The sequence below is a fragment of the Epinephelus lanceolatus genome, chromosome 21 (assembly GCF_041903045.1).
Source record: "Epinephelus lanceolatus isolate andai-2023 chromosome 21, ASM4190304v1, whole genome shotgun sequence".
Taxonomy (NCBI): domain Eukaryota; kingdom Metazoa; phylum Chordata; class Actinopteri; order Perciformes; family Serranidae; genus Epinephelus; species Epinephelus lanceolatus.
This window is the reverse complement of record NC_135754.1, coordinates 24225897-24253165: the sequence shown is the minus strand read 5'-3', so window position 1 is coordinate 24253165 and position 27269 is coordinate 24225897. Positions and strand designations below refer to the sequence as shown.

General features: G+C 40.5%; 1 protein-coding gene across 18 annotated transcripts in view; it reads left to right on the top strand.

Moving 5' to 3' along the window:
* Nucleotides 1-27269, top strand: part of LOC117247532 (calcium-activated potassium channel subunit alpha-1a) — a 150108-nt gene that overhangs the window by 51485 nt on the left and 71354 nt on the right. For all 18 annotated transcript variants that reach the window (XM_078163661.1, XM_078163663.1, XM_078163662.1 and 15 more), the window contains exon 3: nucleotides 17467-17528. In XM_078163661.1, coding sequence (XP_078019787.1) covers nucleotides 17467-17528 — 62 coding nt within the window. The remainder of the gene's footprint in view (nucleotides 1-17466; nucleotides 17529-27269) is intronic.

Sequence of the window (27269 nt, the reverse complement as noted above, 5' to 3'; positions counted from 1 at the left end):
AAGTCAACAGGATTCAAAAGAAAACAGATAAAAAACAAAACCAAGGGGGGAAAAACGAGAGTTTAAAGGAAATCAAAACTCAAGTAAAATCAGGAAAGGTTTTCTGATAAAAGTATGTTTTAAGAAGGGCCTTAAGAGAGACTTTTTGCTTATCTGATTTCCTCAGGCAGATCGTTCCAGAGCCTCTGGGCCCTGAATGCAAACGCTCTATCTCCTTTTGTTTTCAGTCAGGAGCTGCTTTGGTGCTAAGAGTTTGGAGATATAGCAGGCAAAGACGCCACAAAGAGCCTTAAAAGTAAACAGTAAAATCTATTCTAAAACATAGTGGATGTTTATCTATCTTAGATGTTTATCTGTAGAGTATAACTTGAACTATTCACTCAACATATGCTGCATAAGTTGAGTGAATAGTTCATCTAAATTCTTCTGAGAATATGTAGATATGTTCATGGATTGTCACATATACTCTATAATCTGTAAAACATCTTCAGACAAAGTGAAACAGTTGAGCAGCTGAATCTCAACTCATACGCCGATGAACTGATCCAAATACTCTGTAAACTATCTTCAAGTGGACGAGACAGAGTATTACCAGAGGCCATTTACATTGTTTTTATTACTGCACAATAAATGTTTACTCAATCTCAGAATGTTCCATCGAAATGGGCGTCAGCGTTTTGTCCGTTTATCAGATACCAAAACACTGCACAGAGGTTTATAATACTGTGAGGGAGGACTTTACTGCTCAGGAGAGTTAACATGGTGATAGTGATTTTATTATTTCATTATTCCTAGCAACAGTTGGCAGGTAAACAGCAGAAAAACAGCCTTCACAGTGTAAAATAATCTACCAGGAATATGTGCTTGCAGGTATTTGATTGGGCAACATAATTAGAGGATGTTTTCTCTGATAAATGGCCTTTACTTTTTTATCGCCCCCGTCTTTTTGTCTTTCTAGAGAGTAACAAAACACCAGGCTGAAAAGCAGAGCTCCACTGACTTCATTAGTTAGAATTCTGCGTTACCTCTGACCCCACTCAGTGTCTCTGATGGGTGTGGTCAGAGGTGAAACCGATCCTGAGTACTACCGCACATAACAGTAGAAAGGTGAGAGGAAGTTTTTCAAGGGTGTTCAGTTACTCTGTCAATGATGTTAGGCTAGTTGGGTTTAATGCAAGAGGGAATCATCTTCTGGGGTTTGTGGTTTCTTTGTGGTTTGTTTCTGGAAAGGAAAGACATTAATGCTTTATATTCCTTCTTGCTAAACATTAAGTAGTCTATAGAGCATGGTCTAAAGTGCATGGTTCATGTGCATTGAGGGCATGTCTAACCCCACTTTTGCCAGTTAATGGTGCATTATCTGGGTGCAAATTAAGGGCTCATTAATGTCAACATTAGATATGGAGACAGAGACAGATGGAGCCTTCTGTCTGTACTCTGCCTTCATTTCATCTATATTTATGCATGTTTTCTGAAAGCTTATGGACACTGATGAATTGTTGCAGTACAGAGGAGATCGTGGAGGTCGTGTAGTGTGGTCCAAGTGAGATATGACCGAAATTTAAATAATGGTGGAATGGAACAAATTGGTAATATATAATGATATGTAGTGAAAAGAATTCTCCGTTCATGCGTCAGGATGTCAAGACTACTGCCGTCTACAATGCTGCCTCGTTTGTTGTTGTGGGACTTTTGACTCTGCCCTCTAGTGCCATCTTTAGGCTGTATCTATGCAATCATAAAGGGTGCATGGACGTATGAGGACAGTGATGTTTACACCATTTGAAATAGGGCTAAAATAATTGATTCATTCGATTCAAATCAATCTTCATTTGAATGACTTCGATTCGATTCATAAAATCCGAGTTTGATCTTTTAATATACGCTTTTTCCCACAGATGCGTGAAGCTTTAAGTCTATTAATTTCGCCAGTAGTAAACCTCCCCTGTGCTAAATTATTAACAACTGTGGTACTGAGAAGCTCCAAAGTTACTGGCTCTTTTATTTAACTGTTGGCTTGGTTTTGGTGTAATTTATTATCATGTTGCAGCAGCCGCTCCTCTTGCTCTCTGTGTGGCTTTTTACGCACATACATAGACACACACAGACACAAAGTAGAGATGCGGCAGTGGAAAGAGAAGTGGAAATAACTTGAGCTGCTGACAGCTATGCTTGTCACTGTAAGTGTAATAAAACCTCCACGATGAAGAAGTTTGTACTTTATCAATACACCTGTTTAGCAACATGTAAACATGTAGAAAAATTAACAACATTAGTTCCCTGAGAATCACTTTCACATTCTAGCAAAAATTAGTTTTGTAACTGAAATATCCCCAATCAAATCAGAAATAGAATTAAATCGGAATCCTGTGAATCGAAATTAAATGGATTCGGGAAATCAGTTGTGATACCCAGCTGTATTTGACATGGACATATCTATGTTCATATGTAAAGGGAGTATAAATGAGCCTTAAGGTGCAAGGGGTAAAGGGATTGTATTTAGTCTCTTAAATAATCATGGGTGTGTTTTGGATGTAAAATAATTTCAACTAATCCGAGTCTTATCTCCCATTCCCTTTTAAAAGCCAAGTGTTCCTGCACCGGGTGCACTGCTAATAACGTGGCAGATACAGCAAATTGGGGAAGTGAGTGGTTTTCTGCTGAGAGTAGTGCAGTTTGAGCACTAATGTCAGTGTAGCAAATATCGTGGGACCCTTGAGCAACAAAACTAAAAACTGTAGACGAAAACTAGTCAGCGGAGCTAAGCCTTTAGCTTCTGAAACAAATCAACAAAGTTATGCTGCATTTTGTGCGTAAATGCACAGAATCTTTCTTAATGGGTAGTCAGACAGCAGCTCATTCATTGTACAGAATAAAATAAATATTTTCCTCATTAATGATGTATTATTTCACCTGCCCACAGCCATCCACGCATCACTGTGTGTGTAACAAGCAGAGTGTAAGAGCATTGTGAACCGGCCTACGTGAGCACATCTTACAATCTGAATAATACGTCCTTTTAATAGAAGGCAAATACTGCACCTTTGGACCAGATTTTTGTCATTCGATTGCGCAAATACTTTCTGCTGCCCTAAAATAGCAACATGGCTGACCACACCTTGGTTTTAGTGCACGCCCATGGGTACACAGTTGGGTGCTTGTACATTTGCTACTTACACAACATGGACGCTGGCCATGAAAATTGTGACTGCGTTGGTCTAAAACTTGCAATGACAGTTGCTCTGTGCTGCTGTGTGTAAGTTGGAGCCCATTATCTTGTTTGATATGTGTTTTCTGAACTTTGACAAACTGATGATTAGAAACACAACATAACTGTAGGTGTAAAACCCTAGAAAACGTTAAGCTGTTTTGACACTTAAGACGGTACTTGGTGCTAAAACTGAAAATTAAGAAAATAAAGCATTAACTTAATGTCTTTGTTTTTAGGCTCAGTGCCATTCGTGGAGGTTTTATGTGCTGTCGTTCATCCTCCAGTTATGAGCCATCAACCTTGTAGTTCAACATGGTCACTCTTCTCCTACTGATCAGTCTGGTGTCCTTGATAAACCAGGATGAAGAAGTACCCCTGGCAGGGTCACTGATCCTGCAGTTTTGCAGACTGACACATTGAACCAGCCAGCTGTCCTTCAGCTTCAGTCTCAGTAGTGAATCACTTGATTGATAAACAGCTTGTGCATGATCAGAATGACACATGATGAGCTCCTGTCTTACCACACATGTCTAGGGTTTATATAATATTTATCATCCTTTTTCTGCTGTCGTCAGTGAACACAGCCCATTATGCAATCTGATTGTTATCTTATCTGATCATGAGTAATGTGACACTAACTGCCAAGCTGAGATTAAGTTTTTCATTTAGTTCTGATGTATCCATATATCTCAATATAGTCCTGCGTATGAAGCTTCCTCCTCTGATAAAATTAATGAAGACAGCCCTCTCAGGCCCAATTTTCCCATCATTCTTTTCTCAAAGTGTAAATTTAATCTAAATAAGTGATGTCAGCATGGATCAAAGTTACATGTCACTCATAAAAAAGTAATCATCTACAAAAAACACACATTTTTCATTTTATAGGCTTTATTACTGAGCACCTAAAAAATGAGGCACACAGCGAGACTTTACCCTCCAGTCTGATTCCAATCACAGCAAGAGGTGTCTTGCCTATTGCAAGGAAACATGTCCCAGCTGTCAATCACTTTCTCAGTGTGCTAGTCTTCTACACTTTTTTCTTTGGCCCCTCAGGAGTAGAGCAGCAAGCTGTAAACATAATATTAACATTTTAACACCTCACAAAGTTGCCACTTTTTGATAGTCAGGAAAGAGCATCAACCTCTCAACTCAGTAAATACACTAGACCAGTGGTTCCCAACTGGCCTAGCAATAGGGTCCAGATTTCCCCTTAGTCATAAGGTTCAGTGTATTGTGCACCATACTTACATTTGGCCATGTCATTGAGTTAGTTTGCTGTCTCTGTCATGTAGTTGTCCGGTAGTCACTCACTCGACTGCAGGGAATGGCACTTCAAAGTAAAAGCTAGGTGCCTGAAATTCAGTGTACTTCAAAATAAAGTGTGTTTTTTACAAACTTGACACGTTCACGAGTCCATTCAGAATGGACCAGGACCCAAAAGTTGCGAACCACTGCTTTCTCTGGTCAGAAAGCACTTGAGTTCTGGCAGCAGATGACCCTGTAAATGTCATGAGAACATCCGTTGTTGTGGGTATTTATACCAAAACAACAGACAGTCCTTCCCCAAAAACGGTTGTATAGGTCGTAATAAGCTGCTGTGCAAGCAGCTTATTATGACCCATATTGGCGTTAATTGCTACATGGTGACTTCTAGTGGTATTTATGATGGGGGGACAGAAGGAAGTCAGGTGACCTGGTCTAAGAAGTGACAAAGTCCTCGCGTAAGGAGGGGATTAGGGTAGATGGCTGGGTCAAACAAACACAGGACTTTGACCAAGGAGAAGGCTGTTTGTGTCCTGTGGGAAAGCACATCAGTGTTGACTTGTTAAATGTAATATGTTTTACTCACTGTACAAAATCAGAAATACTTTATTGACTTTGGGGGAAATGGGGAACAACAGCAACCCAATCGCCAGAATAAATGTTGGCATTATATGTTTCTGCAAACCACAGATATCGAATATTTGTATGTTATAGCTGTTATGTTGAAACTTTCTGTTTCTTTATGTTCCAACAATGCTGTGGTAAACACATGATTATGTTAAGGCAGAAGAAAACAGCTGCTTATACCTGGTTTTGGTGGCACAATTACAGCTGGAAATGCCTCCAATGTTTTGCTAATAACTGATTTATTGCTTTTTGGTCTCAAACATTGGATTGCAGTTAGGCAGCTCTCCTGCCTATAGGTGCCATCCACCATCCTCTCCGCCTCCAAAATACGCTATCACCACCTTCTTCGCTTTTCGCGACATCTGTGTCTGAGTGCTGTAGTCTGCCCCTAGCGGAGACCACCAGTATTAGGCATTTTGGCTGTGTCGACGAATGACTGTGCTGCAGCGAGTATACACACAGGTGCAGCACACTATGTACACGTACCCCTGGCCACGCAGGTAGTATACCTGTGCCCTTATAAGTATGTAATGTAACGTAACGTAACGTAACAAACTGACTTATTTTAAGACAGACCATGATCTTTTTTTAAAACCTAACCAAGGAATTTTGTTTGCCTTTACGTAACCATGTAGTTTTGGTGCAGAACAGCGACCGTTTCACTAAGTTAACTCCGTATTTGAAACTCTTGATAGTTGGTACATGCCCCTGTCGCTGGTATCCTTAATGGTCTTATATGTTGTTTCAGGAGTTAATGGCAAATGACCTTTTCTGTTGTTAAGGTAAAAGAAAGTGAACAGACACGAATGGCAACTTAATCCACAAAAAGGCGGTTAAGTAATTGTTTATCCTCATTAATAAAATGATAACCATATGCATTGTGAGTATTGCTGTGCACATGGTAACAATCACTTTTTTTATGACAACAAGTAATAATCAAAATGAACTCCTGCGCTGTCAAGGGTTAACTTTTGATGCCCTTTTCAAAATGTACTTGTTTTGACCTTTAATCTGTGTGTTTTTCCCGCCTGTGACCTTGTCAACACACCCGGGTGACACAGAACACAGAACAGCTGTGATTTGGACAATTTAATCATAATTTCTGGTCGAGGCAGATGAGGCTGCGGGCTGCTTATGAAATACATGCTGGGTAGGTTATACTAAGATCATGCTTCAGGGTGCCAGGCTTCAGGAGCAACATCCAAGAACGCATTAGTATGCATGTTGTGTTTTTGCCTGTCGCCACAAGCATGGGGTGCACGCAGACACAGCCAGTAATCGCAGGTCTGGGCTGAGTGTGGACGCAGCTGTAATTTAAAGGCCCATTCTGTCATTTTTTAAGCATATAAGTTACAGCTAGAGCTTAAATTTGCATACGTATTTGAACAGTTTGACTTACTGATGAATATGTTTGTTTGTTTTGATGCTGCATTCACAAAGCGGACTGAGGTTTGACTTAAACAGCAGCAGGAATAGTTTTTAAGTTATTGCGTGACATTTCTAATATGAACATGTTTATAAGTGCAGCGTCAAGATTTTGCTGCTGTAGTTCAAAATAGCAACAAGGTTGATCCACAAAAAGGGCCATTAGATAATTGTTTCCTCTAATCAGCAGTGACTAATAATTTTGATAGATTGAAATCTAGAAATATAATCAGGATTATTATTTTAGCCATAATTGTGCAACCCTATTTCAGGGCTGACAAACACTGTGCGTGTACTCTAAGTGCTCCAAATAGACAGTTGGGAGCCTCAAAGTATTAAAAGGTCATAATGAGGTCAGAGTTCATCATCCATCACCATGCCTCAGCAGCAAATACTGTAAATATGAAAACAGTAACAATAGCTTGAGACTGTAGAGCTGAAGTTGCATCACACATGTCCCGTCAGCTGCAGAGGAGCAGGAGTTCAACAGTGACGACAAACAGTAAACATCTCAGATGTTCATTCACAGTCCGTGTTTGTCAGGGCTGCAGTCGATCACGTTTATGGCTGTTGTTGTAAATGTGCTAATTTGCTGTTATCACCCCGGGCGAAGGATAAACAGAGCGGAAGCGCTGTAAAGAAAGTCTAGTTAGTGGGGACGGTCATGATGACCAAGGTGTGTCTCACAATTCAAGGCTCATCACACATTTATAGCTGCTCTAAACCAAACAAGCATTAAAACAAGATATGGATAAAATGCATGCAATTAAATGATTCTGTGGGCAAGTTCATGAGTGTGATGATTTGTATCATTGCAGGGTGACTCACAGCCGATCCAAAAAATAACAAGACAATATAAACAACTTATAATCACAGTACTGAATCCTGTAAATGTACAGATTTTACAAGGTTGTTGTGTGTTTATTTCCTGGAGTGAATCTTGTGTTCTGTCTAGGAATTCACTGGCATCCATGACCCATGTTGCGTCACTTGGTAACCTCTTTAAATGTGCACATGGCACTTATTCAAATTAATGACACATTAATTCATTTTAATTTACAAACCTGTGGACTTTAATATCTCATGTGTTATGGTGTTCACAAAGACCGTATGAAAAACTTGGACAAGAAGAAACTTGTCAAGAATTTGTTAGTTATTGATCAGCACTTCACTGGGGCTGGAAAATATGAAGATATATCGTTACCGAGATATGAGACTATATATCGTCTTAGATTTTGGATACCAGTGTATCGTGATGTGGCATAAATGGTCGCCCCCTCCTCGTTTTAAAGGCTGCATTACCATTAGGGTAAGGAGCTCGGACATCCGGAGGGAGCTTGGAGTAGAGCTGCTGCTCCTTCGCGTCGAAGGGGTAAGGTGAGGTGGTTCGGGCATCTGATCAGGATGCCTCCTGGGCGCCTCCCACTTGAGCATGTCCCACTAGTAGGAGGCCCCGGGGCAGACCCAAAACAGGCTGGAGGGATTACATATGTCATTTGGCCTGGGAACACCTCGAGGTCCCCCAGGAAGAGCTGGAAAGTGTTCCTGGGGAGAGGGACGTCTGGGGGTGCTTGGCTCGGCCTGCTGCCCCCGTGACCTGGCCCAGGATAAGTGGATGAAAATGGATGGATGGACCTTAGTGTCTTCTATATGCACATGATATAGTATGTTTTCTTATTGTGCAGAAAAACCTCTCTTAAACAGTTCTCAGGTGTTAGTTAACATTTCTTGGTGCAAGCTAAAAGCTGAATGGTGACGAGATCCGCCACTTCAGAAGTGCTGGGGACATGTCTCCAGTGTCCCCAGAGCGAAATGACACCTAAATTCACGACCTGAACAAATACATTTTCACACCAGAGAAAATGTCTCTATCGATTAAAACTGAGAGTTCTGATCACTATGCCACTTGAAACTTGTTTTCAGCTTCTGAAAAAGAAAAATGGGATTTCCACTTACGCTGCAATTCATATCACAGTCTGTAATTGCACTGTTCAGGTTTAGGATGGCACATTGATTGCTCTCTCCTCTATTGTGCTGTTTTGTATTTCTGTGTTTGCCATTATGTCCAAGATGCTTTATTAATCAATGTGGCATTTGAGGACAGACAGATGGGCTGGAATTCACATTGACTGTCCTCAGGTCATTTTATTTTGGAGAGCAGTGCAGTGTTGCTGGGGAAGCTGCTGGGGGTCAAACAGCCACCCATGAGGAACACCAGGTCAGGGACTTATGCTCCCGTGAACATTGAAATTGCACACAGTCAAAGTAGGAGCTGCATGAACTGGATGTGACCCGTGGGGAAACGGAGGGTTTATCTAAACAAAGACAGTCTGTTGACCACACACACACATCTCTGGCATCCCACCAATGAGAGTTTTGACCCCACAGTGACCGCACGCTTGAAGGGAATATGGAACAAACCGACCCCTGGTTCTTCTGAACCCTGTTTTTAGATAGCATAGCAGCTCACACAGTAACACAACCTCCCACTGCAGACTTTATAAAGCATGTTTCTACCCTACCTGAATCTCAATGAGTCCTCATTAGATATTCCTTTAACCACACCACTGCTGCACAGTCGTATTAACTTAACCCTCCTAACACACTAAAAGCATCCGCGGCTCATTTGCCTCTGTGACAGCCGCTGTCGCTTTCCCTGACTACAAAAGAAAGAAAAATCCCTTTATTCTGAAATATCAGTGAAGGTGACACAGCCCTGGACTTTGAGCTCGCCCCCCACAGTAAAAGAGATTTTTCTGCCCAGGCGAAGTTCCCGTTTCTTTGGCAGGTTATTCACGCTGGTTGATGGTGAGTCACACTCCAGGAAGAGTGGAGGAGCATGAGTGGGTTCTCTGATGTTTGTAGGTTGACTTCTGAATGCTTGAGACCTGCTGGTGCACTCTGCAGGGCCCTGACACACTGTGCAGCATAAACAGGATCATTTGGTGGTATTATCATCTGTTGTGAAAGTGGACCTAGAAGAATTGTTCCCTCTTAACATTTATGATTAATGATGTTGTCATAAAATGTTGAGAAATCTTTTTTGTTGTTGTTTTAACAAACACAGAGCTAAATCTTTAAACACCTCACAGTTGGACTGAAGATTTATCAGATTTTTTTTTTCAGCCAGCCTAATTTTCACAGTGTCTATGCCGATTATGTTCCATATTAGTTTTTTCACTTATTCGTGTTGAGAGCTGTACACTTAATGGTCCCTTTTGTAGGATTTCGGGGGATATATTGACAGAAATGGAATATGATATTCATTACTATGTTTTCATTAGTGTATAATCACCTGAAAATAAGAATCATTGTGTTTTCATCACCTTAGAATGAGCAAATATCTTCATATGGAGCAGGTCCTTCTCCATGGACTCCGCTGTGTTGTTTCTACATTAGCCAAGAACGTACAAAACACTGGCTGTTGATAGAGCCATTAGTGTTTCGCGTCGGCCACTGTAGTTCTCCTACACGCTTGGCACACGTTACACTTTAAGTTGATCTGCAACCTCACTGCTAGATGCCACAAAATCCCACACACTAGACCTTTCAGACTTACGTCAGGCTTTTTAAATAAAAAACAAAGGAGGACTTAAATTGTACTTGACCCCTGTGAGATATGATTTATTTGAATCCCTTAAGACTTTATTTGATACATGAAAAAGTCAAGTCAGTTAAATTTATGTATTGACCTTAGTGTTTTCAAATCTCAAAAGAAGTCTTTGAGTCATTTGTGTATGTATATTTATGCTAAGTGCTATATTGTAGGCAACTAGATTTGCTTGAGTTTCTTAAAGATGTTTCACCTCTCATCCAAGAGACCTCTTCAGTTCTGAGTTGCCCACAATAAAGCACTGATGACCATGACCTGGATGACTGAGAATCTTCACCAACATGTATATTTATGTTTGCGTCGAAGGACTTATGCTTGACACTTTGACCCTCAATTCAGTCCCAATTTTGATCTAAAAAATCCTGCAGCAATTAAGAAAAAAAAATTAAACAGTGGATAATGATTACATAGCTTTATACCTTGAATACCTAATGTTTAGGCTTGACCTCATTTCAGACATGTAAAAAATGCTATCAACATTGCCTTGAAAGGAAAATGGTCAAATTCTGTCTCATTTTAATTCATTTTGCATTTGAAGACTTGGCTTTGACGTGTCCGCAAGGACTTGAGATTTTACTGGCATAAAGCCCACCCTCCATGTTACTGGGTGGGGCATGGGCCAAACTAAAAACTCAAAGTACACATCAAATACATTTTTCCCACAGATGGTTTCTGTCATTTCAAAAAGTTCTTATCCTTATGTTTGTTCAATGTTTGTTTTTTTCTTATAAGTTTGTTTTTAATTAGCTTTTAGATGCTGTAAAAGGTGCAACGTCATGATTGACAGCTGTGTGCCAGTCAGTGTGCTTGTGGTCAATGGCGCTGCTCGTGATTAGTTGAATGGGTGTATGGGTGGGTATAGACTCTCGCTGCGTTTCCATAGTCGTTCAACATACCCATGTTGACTTCCCCTTGGCCCTTGCCCTCGGGGGAATCCCCTGCTGCCATTATATGAGTGACTGGGGCAGCTGTGGCTCAGACGTAGAGCAGGTCATCCACATATTGGTAGATCAGGGGTTTGATCCCCGGCTCCTCCAGTCTGCATGTCAAAGTATCCTTGGGCAAGATACTGAATCCCAGATTGCTCCGGATGGCTGTTCCATCGGTGTGTGAGCGGGTGCAAATGGTTACTGAGTAGCAGGTGGCACCTTGCATGGTAGCCTTGGTCACCAGTGTGTGACTGTGCGTGTGAATGGGTGAATGTCACATGTAGTGTACAAGCACTTTGAGTGGTTAGAAGACGAGAAAAGCACTATACACGTGGAGTCCATTTACCGAATATGTAGTTGCAATTGTCTGAAAAACTGAAGTGAACTTGGTGAGATCGACTCCCGGAGGGCTGAGGGAGTGAACGAACAACAATGGTCATTCCAGAGGTCTGTAATAACCCACAGTGCATTGCAGTTATGCATATGATGCAAGAAAGTACATCCAAAGTAGCGGGGCACCACCACAGAAGACATGGACAATCGGACATGCTTTTCAGTTTCAGTTTTCCTAATTGGTCTGTATGAATAGGTCAACATACAGGTGTATAAATTCACCTGTCTATCAGCAGATTTTCTCAAGAAAATCATCATCAGCCTGTAGCAGTAATATAATGATAATCATGATACAGATCACAAACCAAAATTTCGAAATCAGAAACTAATGCAGCTAAAAGTGTCTGCTGATATATTGCAATTATACGCAGATGATGTCTTCACCTCACAGAAAGTAGTCTGCAGGTATCTGATCTGTAAAAAGAAAAGCAGTATAGCGCTAATCCCGCAACTGGCAGTCGATCCATGATACTTAGGACTGAAAGTGAGGTGAGGTGCGATCCAACTAAATCCACTCCTCCTCCACCTCCTACTTTCCAAGTGGCCTCCGTGTGATGTAAGCTTTTGCTTGCATAAGTGAATGAGGGCAAGTGGAACTACTTATGAAATGCAGACTTTGGCTCCACATGACGTCAGCAGTGCAAGATGGCTATGGTGGATGTTTTGGCTTCTTTTTGTACAGTGAGAGAAAGTGGAGATGCATCATCCATCTTTTTATGCAGTCATTGGTTGAGACTTGTTTCATATAACTTGAGACTTGACTTCAGACTTGCTCTTACAAACTTGAGAGTTGACATTGATGTGAATCCAAAGACTTTACTTACTTTGACAGACTTTTTAAATCTGAAAGTTTCATAAAAAATACTGACAGTAATTTCCTTTCTGTCAGTGACTGATTATTGTTCCATTTTTATTTGACATATCTGACATTTTCTTTTATTGCAGCGTGATTTCCTTCTTACCCTGTAACTCGCAGCATCATTAAATGAAGAGCTTAAGAGAATGTTGTCAAAAATAGATGCAAATTGGACCGAGTGTGTCTTGGCAGCTCTCTTGGTCATCAAGCAGCGGCCTCTCTACTCTGTGAGTCTGAGCTCACTGTACCTCCTTGTAGCTGCAGCCATCTGCCAGCAAATGGCCGAGGGTGGCCGAAGATACAGATGTGATACATCATTATCGGCTGACTGGGATGAATGATGGATGCTGGCACCGTCTGCTGTCACCTCATTGACAAACCCAGTCATGATTGCCCCTGTCTTTGTTGCAGCTCATGTGTTTTATTTACTGCCATCACTGAATCTCCCTCTGCCGGCGACATTAGCATTTCTAGGGTTGCACCAACATTGTTTCCAGTTTCTAAACTGGGATGGTCAGAGGCATAAAGAGATTTCCTGGCTTTCAAAGAGGAAGGGTCGATTAAAAATGCATGCGGGTGCTTTTTGTCATTACAGAGCCATCAGTGGTTGCAGGTTGACAATACAATTTCACATCATGGAAATGAATTAGGCTGAGCTCATTCATTATGAATGCCCATTGGTTTCTTGTTCAGCATGGCCATTGTGTCATTTCTAAATAGATGAAAGCCAGGTAGGGTCGCAGATAACCTGGTAGTGTATTTCAGGATGTAAAACATTTGTTCTGCTGTCTGGCAGAAACCTTTCTGGTCGTATGTGTGTCTCTCCGGGTCGAGCCCTCCTCTGCATTAGCACTGACTTTTACAAGGGAAAATTAGGACACTCATTCTGCAACAGTATTAATGAGCTGCTGTGCTTTTTGAGTTTTAAATATCAATTAATAATGTACAACTAAAGAATTAGGTCTATTCTAAGTAGGGCTGTGACGAAACACTTATCTCCCTCGCTCTCCTTGATATTGTGATTTATTATGATTTTTTAACCTTGGACCATGGAAAGAAGTTGAACTAAACAATTCTAGAGGCTGAATATCGTCTAAGTAAAAGCATGTCAGACACAAACTGTTTTATCATCTGATTCTTACAGGGCTGCCACCGACTAAGAATCTCCCTAGTCGACCGTCATATAGGGCCATAAGTCGACTAGTCACCTGCATGTTTACAGTATTCATTTGATTATTAGATTAGATATTGTGGGCGGGGCAACACAGTGGTTTGAGTTCAAGATGTATGTGTAAGAATAGTATCAGTAACATTGTTAACACTGTGCTACATTACAGAGAAATACAAAACCATACTAATGAACCTTCATTAATATAGGCCTATATTTTATCTACAAGTGCACGTCACACACTGAGCGAGCCGCCTGTTAATGACGCTGTCGGCAAAGCAGTAATGATTGTGCTAAGTGGCTAATGGGCATGTAGCTACTTCCATGTTTCAGATGATACGTCATGTTTGTAGTCGACCAATGAAGATGAGTTTACATATCACCTTGGGTTCGTCCTTCACCTTCTCAAAATGATCCCACACTTTGGATTTCCTGCCCGACATGTTGTTAACTAGCCTGTGGAATAACCGCAGGTACCACCCCTGGAAATTAACCTGACTCCCACTGCTCAGTGTGGCCACTTCCTGTGTCTGTCCTTTCAAAGTAAATTCCCACATGGTCCAGTCATATAGGTTTTGATTTATTTTGACAAGGCACAGAGTTTCATGTTTGTCTTTTTTCTGTGACTAAGTGACCAATGAAATCTTGCTGACCAATGACCTCTCTGGTTGACTGACGTTTGGTCGATTATTAGGGCCAGCCCTAGATTCTTAACATATTTATTCCAGTGAAGCACTTGATGACCTCACACTGTAAAATGTGCTATATTAAAAACACTTTACTTACTAAAATGGACGTTACATGTGCAATAGAATGAATAAAAAATATATACTTTCTGAAGCAAACTTAAACTGCTTATGACCGTCGCAATATCAACACCTACAGCCTCTGTTGTTTTTCTTTCCTTGTTTTAGCTAGCTAAAAAATAAACAAAAAGCTAAAATCTGTTTCCATTGTGGAGCTGCAGGCAGTGCATTGATTTGCTCAGCCCCTCCTTGCCCGACTCTTGCTCTCTTTGTTCATCAGACCCCAAATAAGACAAGAAGTAGCAAGCTCATGCACCCTGGGGTCCCTCCACCTTACTCCCTGCTGCTAGGGGACCATCCACTGGGAGCAGAGCATGCAGAAGACCTTTTATAGCGGCCATAGCAACTTGAATGTAGCCAATGCAAATCCCAGAACCAGGGTTCACAGCAGGGCTGGGTCAAATCTGTGTAAAGGCAGCAACGGAAAATTTGCTGATCTTATAGGGAGTCTGCCTTGGGCTGGCTGAAATCAAGGTGCTATTCAAGCAGCTGAAGGTCCGTGTCCTTAGACACAGTGGTGTCCGTCAGCCATTTTCTGCCATCTAACTTCAACAGACATGACGTCATGTTACTCATTGATTACCACAATAAAAGCAGCAACTTCTTTCCATCTCCGCATTTGAATTATATTGATTTAGGCATCAAAATATTGATGGTTAAAGTCAGTTTAAAAAAAAAAAAAAAAAAAAAAAAAAACTTAAATCAATTTTTTTCCCCATCTTCCATCCCAAAAGACACATATAACGTGTTGCATTGCAAAAATATGAGATGTATAAGCTCATGGACTTTGTTATGGTTTAGTTATTTTGGAGCCTACTTTTTAAAAAGTTTGCTGTAGTTAGATAACAGATATTTTGTTGCCTGCCCTCCATTTCTGATAATCTTCCACCTTCTTCTGTGGTTAGACAAACACAACATGACAGCAGTCACTTTTAGTGAGTGATTCTGAGTGACAGTGGTGTTGTGTTGGGAGAGAACACAGGTTGTCTTCCTACAGGTAACATCGATTGTCACCTCGAGCTCTGTTTGATCTCTAAATATATAGATAAACTGATTCATCCATCCCATTTACCTGTTTGTATTTACAGTTTAGACTGATTTCCTGTGGTATTCGTTTTAAGTGTCACCTGAGCTGTCTCAGTGTCAGAGCTGTCACCTGACGACTCTTGGCTTTGTTCACTAACACTTCGCGATCTCATGTTTATTACCCTGCAACCTGCCTCCCAGTCCGCTCTGAACATCTCTCCTCTCACTCCAGGCTCCTGTTTATTCAGTGCCGTCTCCCCCTGCAGAAAGGCAGAGCGAGAGAGTCAAAGCAATGCCCTGGTTTTTATTATCATGCTGCTCCACTGTGGCCACCGAAAGCTTCGGGCTCAGCTGCATCCTTCCTTGTTTGTGTCTGTGAAAGCTGAAGCCATTTCTGTCACCTCGCCCACTCTTCCGCTGCCTATTTACATGTTGAGCCGAGCTCTTGTGTGTTTATTTACACGTCGGATATACAGTAACTGATGAGTCTGTTTGTGACACTGCTGTTCCAAACTGTGACTCTTTCTTTTTGGTTTATATAACACAATTATAACAGGCTGACGAGCTCTATCAAGGTCCATCGATGCTCATTAATAGGCATTAAACACTTGCTACACACCTGGAAACACATTTCTGTTCTGTTTGTTACATTTTCTTCTCCGTTCACACGAGGTTCAGCGTGTACAATTTGAGGGGATTTATTGGCAGGAATATAATATAATAAGTATGTTTTCTTTGGTGTAGTCACCTGAGAATAAGAATGGTTGAGTTTTCATTATGAGCTGTCTATATCTACATAGGGAGCAGGTCCTCATCTACAGAGATCGCCACCATGTTTCTATAGTGGTCCAGAACAGACAAGCCAAACACTGGCTCTAGATAGGGCCATTCATGTTTTCGCATCGGCCACCAAAGTTAGAAGCCCCTCTGAGGGCTCTGAGGAGAGTGTTGGAAGAACACTGATTTCTTTATCATAAAACTGCTTTATTCAGTGTTTTTACTGGGTTAAATCACCTTGTCCATTGGTTTTAGAGAGAAAGAGACCTCTGCGGATAATTTGACTCCTGGTAAAAACCTCCTGAATGTCTGAATCGTACGTTAATTGAGAAAAAAGGTGAGCACACATTAGCATGTGCTGGGTTAGCAACTCATCTCCGACATGCCAAACAGCATCTGAAAAACACTGACTTGTTGGTTTTAAACACCTGCTCCATTTGTTTTGGAGAGGAAGAGACCAATGTCGATAATTAGGCTCCCTGTAAAAACCCCCTGAAGAATAAACACTGAAGCAGTTCTTACCGGGAGAAGTTTCAGCCGGTTGTAATCTGCAATCCTCACCATTAGATGCCATGAAATTCCCATAAATCTGACACACTGCTTGTTTTAATAGTTATGCTTCTGTGACAATAAGCTGTAGAATAAAACTACAGCTGCAACTGTTACTTTATCAGCTGTCAATCAATTTATCTCATTGTTTAGTCTATAAAATGACAGAAAACAGTCTGAGTTTACATCTTCAAGTGTCTTCTTTTATTCGATTGTCCTAAATCCTAAATAAATTCAATTTACATTTATATATACCAGAGAAAAGCAAAAAGACAATTACTTGATTACCAAAATAGTTGATTGCTTTTCTGGTGATTGGCTAATTAACTGACTAATTGTTGCAGCTCTGAAAAGATAATTTAATAATGTGTTTCTCTGTGTCTTAGACTTCCCTTTTTATTTCTTGTCATACTGTGTCTCAGTGCATTTCTTGAATTCTTACTTCAAATTTGATTTGCTAATATTTTATTTTAGTTCACCTTGACTAATTTATTTTTCTGCTCTAAAAGCACTTTGTAACCTGGTTTTGAAAAGCGCACTTTAAAAAAGTATTTCCATCATCAAAAGTTTAGAGGACAGACACTTGTTGCCATTTGTTTTAGTAAACTGCTCCACATCCCTTTTAATTTTGGAATAAATTAGCCAAACAGGTCAAATGTATTAAGCTGGTGTCCTCCTTTTCCCATTTCCTGTAAGAGAGTTCAAAGCTTCCAAAGACTGAACATCTACTGTCTGAAGTAGTTTTTGTGTAAAACTATATTTTGGATGATTTAGTAGTGTCATAACAACTTAAATCAAATGTCCCTTTTTTCTTTTCTTGCAGGTGGTGCTCGTATTTGCTCTTAGCATCGGAGCCCTTGTTATATACTTCATAGATTCTTCTGAGTAAGTATTTTTTGGTTTACTTAAAAGGGACACAGTATGCCTTTCCTTATTTTCTGTCATATACCGTATATTTCCAAATAGTCGCCCGGTGGCAAATAGCCGCTGGGCACCTAATAGCCGCCGGGGGTTTGATCCTGTTTTGCGGATTAAACGCTGGTCCGATTAAACGCCTGGGCGATTATTTCCTCATTCATTGCCTTATGGCTGAGGGACTGTTTGCGCTTTTACGCACGGGTCGGTGGTGAAGTGGTGCACGTGACTCGTTCTACGAGCGGACGGACAGACAGCTACGTATCTAAAACAGGTAATACATCTGGCTACATCTTTCCCACATCAAATATCCGTGATCGCCTTGACCCACGTGCATAAAAGCGCACACAATTCCGTGTCCTCTCACCGCGGATGCTGTGATTTGATGGCCTGGTACTCATTGTAGGCCACTCTTATAAGACCCAATAATAATAATAATAATAATAATAATAATAATAATAATAAGTTACTGTGGACCTATATGCCATGCCTTTTAATAAAATTACCAGAGGAGTTCGCTGAAAGACAGGTAATGTCAGCCTGAATTACTTACGTGCGTCCCCGGTGAAAATCGCTGACATGCATGGGGAATACAGCTTCTACAGGCTCGCCATAGCTTAATGTCAGGACTCAGGGACCAGAATTCGGGATGGTGGACTGTCGGAATGGCGATATTTCGGTGTGGCGGCCTGTAACTGTTGGTTAAATGGCCCGTTCGTTTGGTATTCGGATAACTGGGGCTTTACTGGTATAATGAAATAGCACCACCCAACGGTGAAACCCGTGTACATGAAAAAAATCACCCACTCTAAACGTTTAGAGATTTTTGTACACGAACTCACCCCTACATTATACAGTATTTTTGCACTAAAAACATACTGGACAGGAACTGTAACCAAATAACGGCCTGGTGCAGGTTGGTGGAAAAAAACCCCCATAAAAGTCTTGAGCAAATAGCCGCCTGGTTCTTTTAAACGCCTGGGGTCAAAATCGATTTTGTGAAATAAACGCCCGGGCTACTATTTGGAAAAATACGGTATGTAATGTTACAATGTCGGATGTTCATATTAAACATGGCCAAAGTTTCAAATAATGAGGTAAATGTATGTAAAAGTCCCTGTGAGCAAAAACCTCAGGCTTTAGTTCGCTCTTAATGCTCTGTTTCCAACTGTGTTTTCCACATTGGCTGCAAGATGACGTCAGCTCGTGATGGATTTCTTTTTACGGTTATCTGCTCCAGGCACACTACTGTGGATGTTTACATTAAGAAGCTACATGCTAACATCAGGAACACATGTAATCTTGGTTGCAGATGATCAGATTCCTATTGAAACATATCAGGGTTTTGGTTTAGAGGCTTTTATTGGTGATTCTTCACAGTAGAAAGTGCCGCCATACTCTGTTACAGTCATTCCCTGGCTGCAATAACAGTGCAGAGACACAGAGATAGAGAAACGCTGACTAATGAAAGCAGACTGGGCTTTATCAGGAGGGGGGCTTGTAGACACAGGTGCTAAAACAGAGCGTTCAGACAGAGGGTGAATACGTGTGTTAAAGCACAGACAGTGTGAGGAAAATAAAGTGTTTTGGGAATGTTAAAGTAGGGCTGGGTGATATGGCCTGTAAATAATAATGCAATATTTTAAGGCTGTATCAGGATTCACAATAAATCTCTGTTTTGAAATCTACTTTTATCTAGGTAGACTACTAAAATACTAAATAAACTACTGTTCCAATAAAGGTAAAGTATTGTTATAATGAAGTAAATCAAAGCAGAACCACCGGTGCTTTTATTTGTAAGCACTCGGCTCATTTTGGGCCTGAGGCGTTGATGTTTTTCATGTGACAATTGAAGCTTCTGGTCAGCAGTTAGCTGTTAGCAGTTTGCAGAAACTTGAATTGATACAGCAGCACCGTTAAATGTGAGCTCTCTAGTTTATGTATTTATAATATTTGCACGTTGCACTGATGCTTAATGGTTGCAAAATACAACTAAGTGGTCAACATGTAGAGCCTGCAGATATAAAAACACACGCCTCACCTGCTCACACACTGTTGCCCAGGAGATTGGTCCGGATGTGTGGGGGGTGCATGTGACTCATCATGTTTGAGTCTTTGTTTGTGTGTGTGTTTGCCTGTGAGACAGAGAGAGCGAGAGAACTTAACGGCCATAGCGAGTCTCATTTTGATGGCTTAAAAAATGTATGTCACAATTTATAATCAGTGTTTGCGATATAGTCATTTTATACATCCTGTGTGGAACAAGCATCAAGTATAATAAATGTCGCCCACCCCTACATTAAAGCATGTAAACATGTGCAAGTAGAAACCCAAAATGCAAGTATGAACCTGAAAATGAATGCTACTCTAACGCATAGGTCACAGTTAACCCTGTTTAACCTGTTTCACTGCAGGATATTTAAGAGATCGAGATACTGAGTGTTTGTCTGAAGCTGTCCCTATTCTCTGAGTCCTTTAGCTCAAATCTTATAGTAGCCTTTTCATCAGAGAAATGTATCATAGAAATTTACCACAGATGCTGTTTGTATTATGGTCTCAAAAAACCCTGCTGTTAAAATGATGTTGCCTCAGTTCTAAAGATTAAATGGAAAAGTGTATTTATTTCAGACATTTATGATTTAGATTAGCCTCAGAGACCTCAGCCCATTAACTCATAAATCCTCATATAATGCATATACTGCGGTTCTAGCCTTAATTACATTGAGTGCTTTGTGCTCTGTATACGGTATTTGAGAGCACGTACTCGCTGGCTGTTTATATCCAATCCCCTTTCAGGTAAACGGCTGAGCTTACCGGGGATCTCTGCCGACACACAGCCAGTGCTCACAGATGAAATTTGCTTAATCTCTGTAATGAAAGGATCAGACTCTCAAACAGGCAGGAAGGACCCAAGTTCCTGTTGAAAACCAATCACCGTCGCTCATCGAACTAGAGGAAGCGGAAGAGCCTTTTAGCTCCGTGCACCACAGTGTGCTGTTATAGCAGCTCGGTGGTGTTTGGACAGGATGTGCCATTAAGAAGTAGAGCAAAATACAGCAGGATAAAAGCTTTTATCAAACCCCAGAGGGAGTCTCCGCTCCGCTGGGAGTAATGTTAAAGCAGAGAGGAGAAAATAGGCTGTAAACTTGTGTAATCTGGCTCATGGTCCTGGAGGCAGGCGTGCAGGTTATTTGTTATTTCATAAGAGTGCGTACAGCTGAGGGCTTGGCCTGCTCTGATGTGGTCTGCAAGCATGATCTCATTTCATTAACTGGACAGGCTCAGGTAGAGTTACATCCTCACCAGTGCCATCTGTGGCCTCCTGTTCTCCAAACTTGTTTGTAGCGACGCTTGATACCTTTTCACCTGATGAAGGATGACCTACAACCTCTGTCTTTAACCTTTTCACGCTCAAGAAAGGGCATTGTTAAATACACAATGAGGTATGATGCCGCAGCACCTGTTCGATGACTTATATTCATATTCTTCTACAAGGCTCTTTGTCCCATTTTTTATTCAGTCTTGTCCAGGTCTTTCTATTATTCAGACTGTATTTTTTCACGACCTGTCAGTCCAACAAGCCCAGTACTTAAAGCCAAAGAGCAGCCAGTTAGCTGCTCTCTTGCGTGCTTCTAAGTGGCAGCAGACTGTAACAGATACAGCCCTTCCTGTAATTAGTCCTGCGGGGCTGCTGAGGCTGTCATATGACGGACAGGCTGACCTGGCTGGAAGCGACACAGAGAGAGACGTCAACGCAGCAAGACCCACTTAGATTCATAGACGAGAGCTCAAGCTACGAGCTGCACTGAGACGAAGAAGCTGCTCAGGTCCCACGGGGAGTTTTACTTCAGAGAGCTGTGTCTTACTTTACACCCTATGCTTCCATGTACTTTGTAAGACACCCTGTTCTTTGTTTCATCAATGTTAAAGTAGAGCTGGGTGTTGCACCTCAACACTGAGTACTCAACAAACAGAGTATTTAAAGCTGGTGTTAAATACTTGATCAGACTCTTGTTTAAGATATTTAAGTTAAATTAATTTGAATTTGGCCACTGGGGGGCAAAACAACTTCACAATAAGCCACAACACTTGCATATAATCTTCCTAAAGTTGTCACAGTAGTTAAATCTAGTGTCCATGTATAGTTTTTCCCTGGCAAGCTTATTATTCACATCTGAAATATCCCACTCAGCACAAATCTTTGTACAAATTCTGATTGATAACCTAATTTAAATGCTTAAACTGATTTTTTTTTGGCCACTTGGAAGCAGAGTAGCATTCTGTAAACACAACCTTGACGCGTTATCATTACCATATAAAGGTGAAAGGTGAAAAGTTGCCACAAAAAGGAGCAACATGGGTGTGAACACAACAATCACACTCAAATGCCCACCAAAACAACAGGACCGAGACCTTCTTGAAGAGGTGTCTTGGTCTGGTTACAAACGAACTCTGGTGCGGTTCGTTTGTGGTGAGAACGTGTTCCGACCTGGATCTGAACCAACTGCAGTCACATGACACATTGTTTGGGTTAAACATGAGCATGTTACAGTCCTGGAGGATTATTAATGTGCACCTCCTCCTGTACTGCCTTAATATGCACATTCAGCACATCCAATGCATCAAAACATTGTTTTCTAGTTGGAGCCGCGCCTCGTTTTCAAACTGTATGGTTTGACTAAAATGAACAATGACAGCAATATAGTCCACGATGAGCAGCGCTAAAATCAACCTGCGTAGTTGTCCCTCCATTGTGACATTAGAAAGTGTCACATTTATCTTTATCTAACATTTTGTTTACTTCCTGGATTTTTTCCACATGGAAATTCTGACCAATCAAGAGCAGCTTTCTCATGCAAGGCATTTTATCTGGTCTACTTGTAAATACTAACATGAGAACACAAACCAACTCCAGGCAGTTATACAACTTTGTAACAAAATTAATCCCTGATTTGGACCTAAGCAAGTGAACTCTAGGTCTGAAAGCACCCTAAACCCTGGTGTGGACCACACAACCAAACCGAGAATGCTTGAAAAGATGGGTCTAAGTCTGCTTCCAAATGAACTCTAGTGCTGTTTGCTTGTTGTGTGAAAGAAAACAAACCAACCACTGGATTACATGATGGCAAATATGTAATTTTAGCAGAATTTTAGCAACAGATAAACCAATAAATCCATCTGCTGATTGTGAAATCTGTCTGCAATCTCATAATTGATCCTGATAAAGGCCACAAATATCCCATAACTTATTTATGCTAGTGCATACATGTAAACATGGTAATACACATGCAGGTCAGTGAAAACTGCCATCATTGTATCCGACTCCTTGTACTTTGTCAGCTCATTAAGTCCATTAAAGAGTGTGTGCCTGTGATCCAACAGTATTTAGCCCCAAATCATTCCTGTACAAGATGCCTTCTTTTCATTTTGTCTCTGTTAGTCATTATTCATAACATGCAATTGATTTGCAGTCTAATAATAGCCTAATAATAATGCTCACAATCAGTTATTTCTCTATGAGCTCTTTGTGAAACCAGAGAACATTAATATAAACACTTTAGAAGCATTAAAGTGCTGCTGCATTAACAACCGCCAGTTCCTGGAATTTGTTATCCTGCTTCGTCAGAACTCATTTGGGGAAATCAAATGCCACAACTGTCCAATCAGTTAGTTACCAGTCTGTCGGTAGAACTTCACGTTTACTATTTTGGTTTGTTTGCAAAAGTCAGTGTCAACATGACCGAACCAGAACAACACAGTATTATTTGTAACCTCTGGTGCGGACCAAATGAACCAAACCACAAGTGTGAAAGCTCTGTTTTAGTCTCCACCAACTCCTGAGAAAAGTATCTGTCTCTTTTAGCTGCTACATGCTTCACTTTCTCACCTTCTACCTCGGCTAGTCACTCACTAAACGTTGGTCTGCCATTTGGTGCTGATCAGGGAGCTTGCACTGTGTTTATGAGATTTTTCCCCCGCTGAAAACAGATTCCTGCTGCATTTGAAAACAGTTTGAAAATGACACTGAGCTTTAACCATGATGCTATAGTAAGCTGTAAACCAAAGCTGTAAAATAAAAGAGGCCCGAAAACTGTAGAATTGTCAAATTCTTAAATTGGTAAAGCTTTAAAAGAAAGATTTTCTAATTGTTGACTTAATCAGGCAAAACTCTTGCCCAGCTGCTTGTGCTAAAGGGATACTTTCAACCAGCTTTGTATCATATAATAACTCATCTAGTGGATTTTTCTTTAGGGCTGTTGCTCAACAGATTGTAGACCCAAAGAGGATAACATTGGATCGAAAGAGGGACCTGCCCCTCACTCTCTTCCTTTCAAGCTCAGACCAAACTCCGATCAGTGGAACAGTAAAACTTGGCAGTGTTGATCAAACCTAAACCAAGATCCTGTTACTGTATTGCCAAAATCTCATCTAAAATGTCTTCAGAATCATATTTTACTGCACTGTTTGGTTGTAATAAGAGAATTTGTGAACAGGAAGTGGGCATCATACTGTTTCCTGTATTGTAAAAAAGGAGGCTGAAAAATCTGAGATCAGACGGTAAAACTAAGCAGTGCTAATCAGATATGTACCGAGATTCTGTTGCTGTGTTTCTCACCTAAAATGTTATCAGAAACATATTTTAGTTTACTGTTTAACTGTAATTTGAGTTGTTTGTTACCAGCCAGCCCGCCATATTGTTTTTGGGGGGCGGTATGCACCTTTGAATTGTTTGCAATCCGCCAGCCGAGAGAAGAAGAAAAAAAAATGCTTTGCAAGCTGTCATTCCGATTGAGACTGGCCAATAAAGATGTGTCTTACAGCTTTCAGTTTAGGCCCCGCCCATCAGGTTAAACTTTTTACTCGCAAGGCTTTTTGACTTGCAAACAAAAAAGAAATGACTCGCAAACAAAACTTTAGGATTTGCATTTTTTAATCAATCATTATTTACTTGCAATGAAACATTTTTTGATTGCAATATTGATACTTTTGCTCTCAAATCCGTTTTTGATTGCAAAACCTACTCTGTTTGATTGAATAATAAAGAAACAAATGTGCGGTTGCCATCAGACAGCATGAAGGCCTCCTCCATGTGAGCTGGTCAGTCCTGTTTGATCTGAATCGAATGAGGGACAGAGAGAGGCAGACGCCAGAGCGACCGTGGGCAAGGACAGTTTGTGATCCATAACAGTCCTCCTCCAAACCAGGTCTACTTGAACTCAATTATTTAGCACAGCAGGTCTGCCTCCACACTATATGGTCTGTCACCCTGCTATGACAGGGATTTGCCAGGCTGACGTGTCATTACAGTGAATCAGGGCAGAACTATCCAACGTGTTGGGACTATTCTTAGAGATGCCTGAGAGAAGACCGGTGATTTTCTATGTCTTGATTGTAGTTTTTGGAGAAATTATTCAGGTGCAAGACACATGAATGTAACAGTTATTTTAAATGTTCTTCTGGGGTCGAATAAAGGAGGAGAAAACAAACATGCAACACTTGCTGAGGAGATGAGACGATGCAACAAAAGGAGGACAACTTCAATTAGAGTACAAACAAAAGATCAACCAGTTCATCTTCTTTACCCATACTTTGACCAATCAAATCCAGCAGCTTTTACAGAATGTTGTTCATCTTTACATACATCCAAATGCAGTGCAACAATAAGTCAACTTTACATTTGAGGGTTAAAATAGCATGGCCTAGCTGGAGTAATACACCGTCTGCTGGTAAGGATTTTTATCCATTAGACTCAGGACGACATGTGACGGCTGATGAAGATGTGACATTTCCTCATCACATCCCCGACCTCCTGATCATGAACTGAGTGTCAGCGCTGTGCATCAGATCAGATCAGAATAATCCCCGAGGTATTTTACGGTTACCTCACTCCAGCTCCAGGAGGACAGTGTTTTATCAAAGGGACTTTATGAGGTTTTTTTTTTTTTTTTTTTTTTTTTTTTTTTTACACATTACAAAAGCAATTTGCTTTAATCCGAGAGGTATTAAACAGCACAAGGGAGATTGTTGCTGTTGAGTGTTGTGGTCTGCATGGAGCTTGTGAATGTGAGTGTAGGGATCCTGCAGAGAGGAGACTAACAACAAACTAAATGTGTGAGAGGGAGCTGCTTGGCACTAACATGCTGCAAGAAGGACATGACTCACACTAACCTGTGCTTTAGAGAAGTGGCTCCCTCCCAACCTTTTCACCTTGTTAGAACAAAGCAATATCTATTTGCTGCCCTTCTTTTAGTACCATATGTCCAAGAATATTGAAGAATTAGCCAAAGAGTGATTTTCCTCATCAGATTCCTTTATTTGTGTCACTTTTAGAGGACTGATGAGGTGAAATGATCCAGTAATTTACATGAGAAGCAAAGATACAGAAAAATCATAATATACTGAAACACAAACACAACTTTGTGTTGCAGAAATATACTGTGGATTTAGTGCTTTTTCTGACCCCCAGATTGGGAACCACTGCTTTAGGGCTACAAATAATGATTATTTTCATTATGAATTCTATAAATGATTGCACTGTTTGATCAATCGATTATTTTGTGAAAAGAAATCTCATAAAATTGTGAAAAACAAGTTCCCAGAGTCCAAGGTAATGTCTAGTTTTGACTGACTTACAGCCCAAAACCTAAAGATATTCAATTATGATATAAAACCTATGATATAAAAACATGAGAGGTCACAACTACAGAAACAACTTAAAGGGTATCTTTAGTGTTTTGTTTTTTTTTAACCTGGACCCTATTTTCCCATGTTTTTGTGTCTACATGACTAATATGAACAATTTTTGAAGTTGCTCCACTATTGAGTGAGAGTGCTGTAGATGGCAGCTGCTATAATATAACCACTTTGTGTACCCTCAATGTACATCAATGTCCATTAAAAGTATGTTGTTTTTCCAGTGACTGGCTCAGCTATTACTTTGTGTCTGATAATATTATGAAAAGAAGCCATACAGAGATAGACCTTTTTGTTAAAGAGTAAGATCCTTTTTGTTTAACAGCCTCAAAATCCACCAGCCTCTATTAACCCTTTGAACACCAAGCAAATTGGCTTGATTTCTTTTAAGAACATGGGAAGAAGGCAATGAGCAATGAAAGAAGTGACCCCAAAAAAATGAGGCAAGAAATTGGTGAAAAGAGAAAATTAAAAACAAAAAAATTGTACAAAAAAAGAAAGAAAAACCAAACAAACAAGAAAATGACCCACAGTGTGTACTTAAAAATTATAATAATTCTTAAAGATTATTTTAAAATGTAGTAATAACAATAATGATAGCTAAGCTTTTTACTCTTTTTCCCTTTCTTTCAAAGATCCTTGAGAAAGTAGTCGCAGACCAGCTGTGTGATTTTCTCCATGATAATTTATTTGAGGAATTTCAGTCAGGATTTAGAGTGTGTCATAGCACTGAGACAGCACTAGTTAAAATTACAAATGACCTTCTGATTGTTTCAGACAAAGGACTCGTCTCTGTACTTGTTTTATTAGATCTTAGTGCGGCGTTTGACACTATTGACCATCAAATTCTGCTACAGAGACTGGAACACTTAATTGGCCTAAAAGGTTCTGCACTAAGCTGGTTTAAATCTTATTTATCTGATCTTTTGTTCACGTTCATAATGAATCATCCTTAAGTGTTTAAGTTTGTTTTGAGTTCCGCAAGGTTCTGTGCTCGGACTAATCCTATTTACTCTA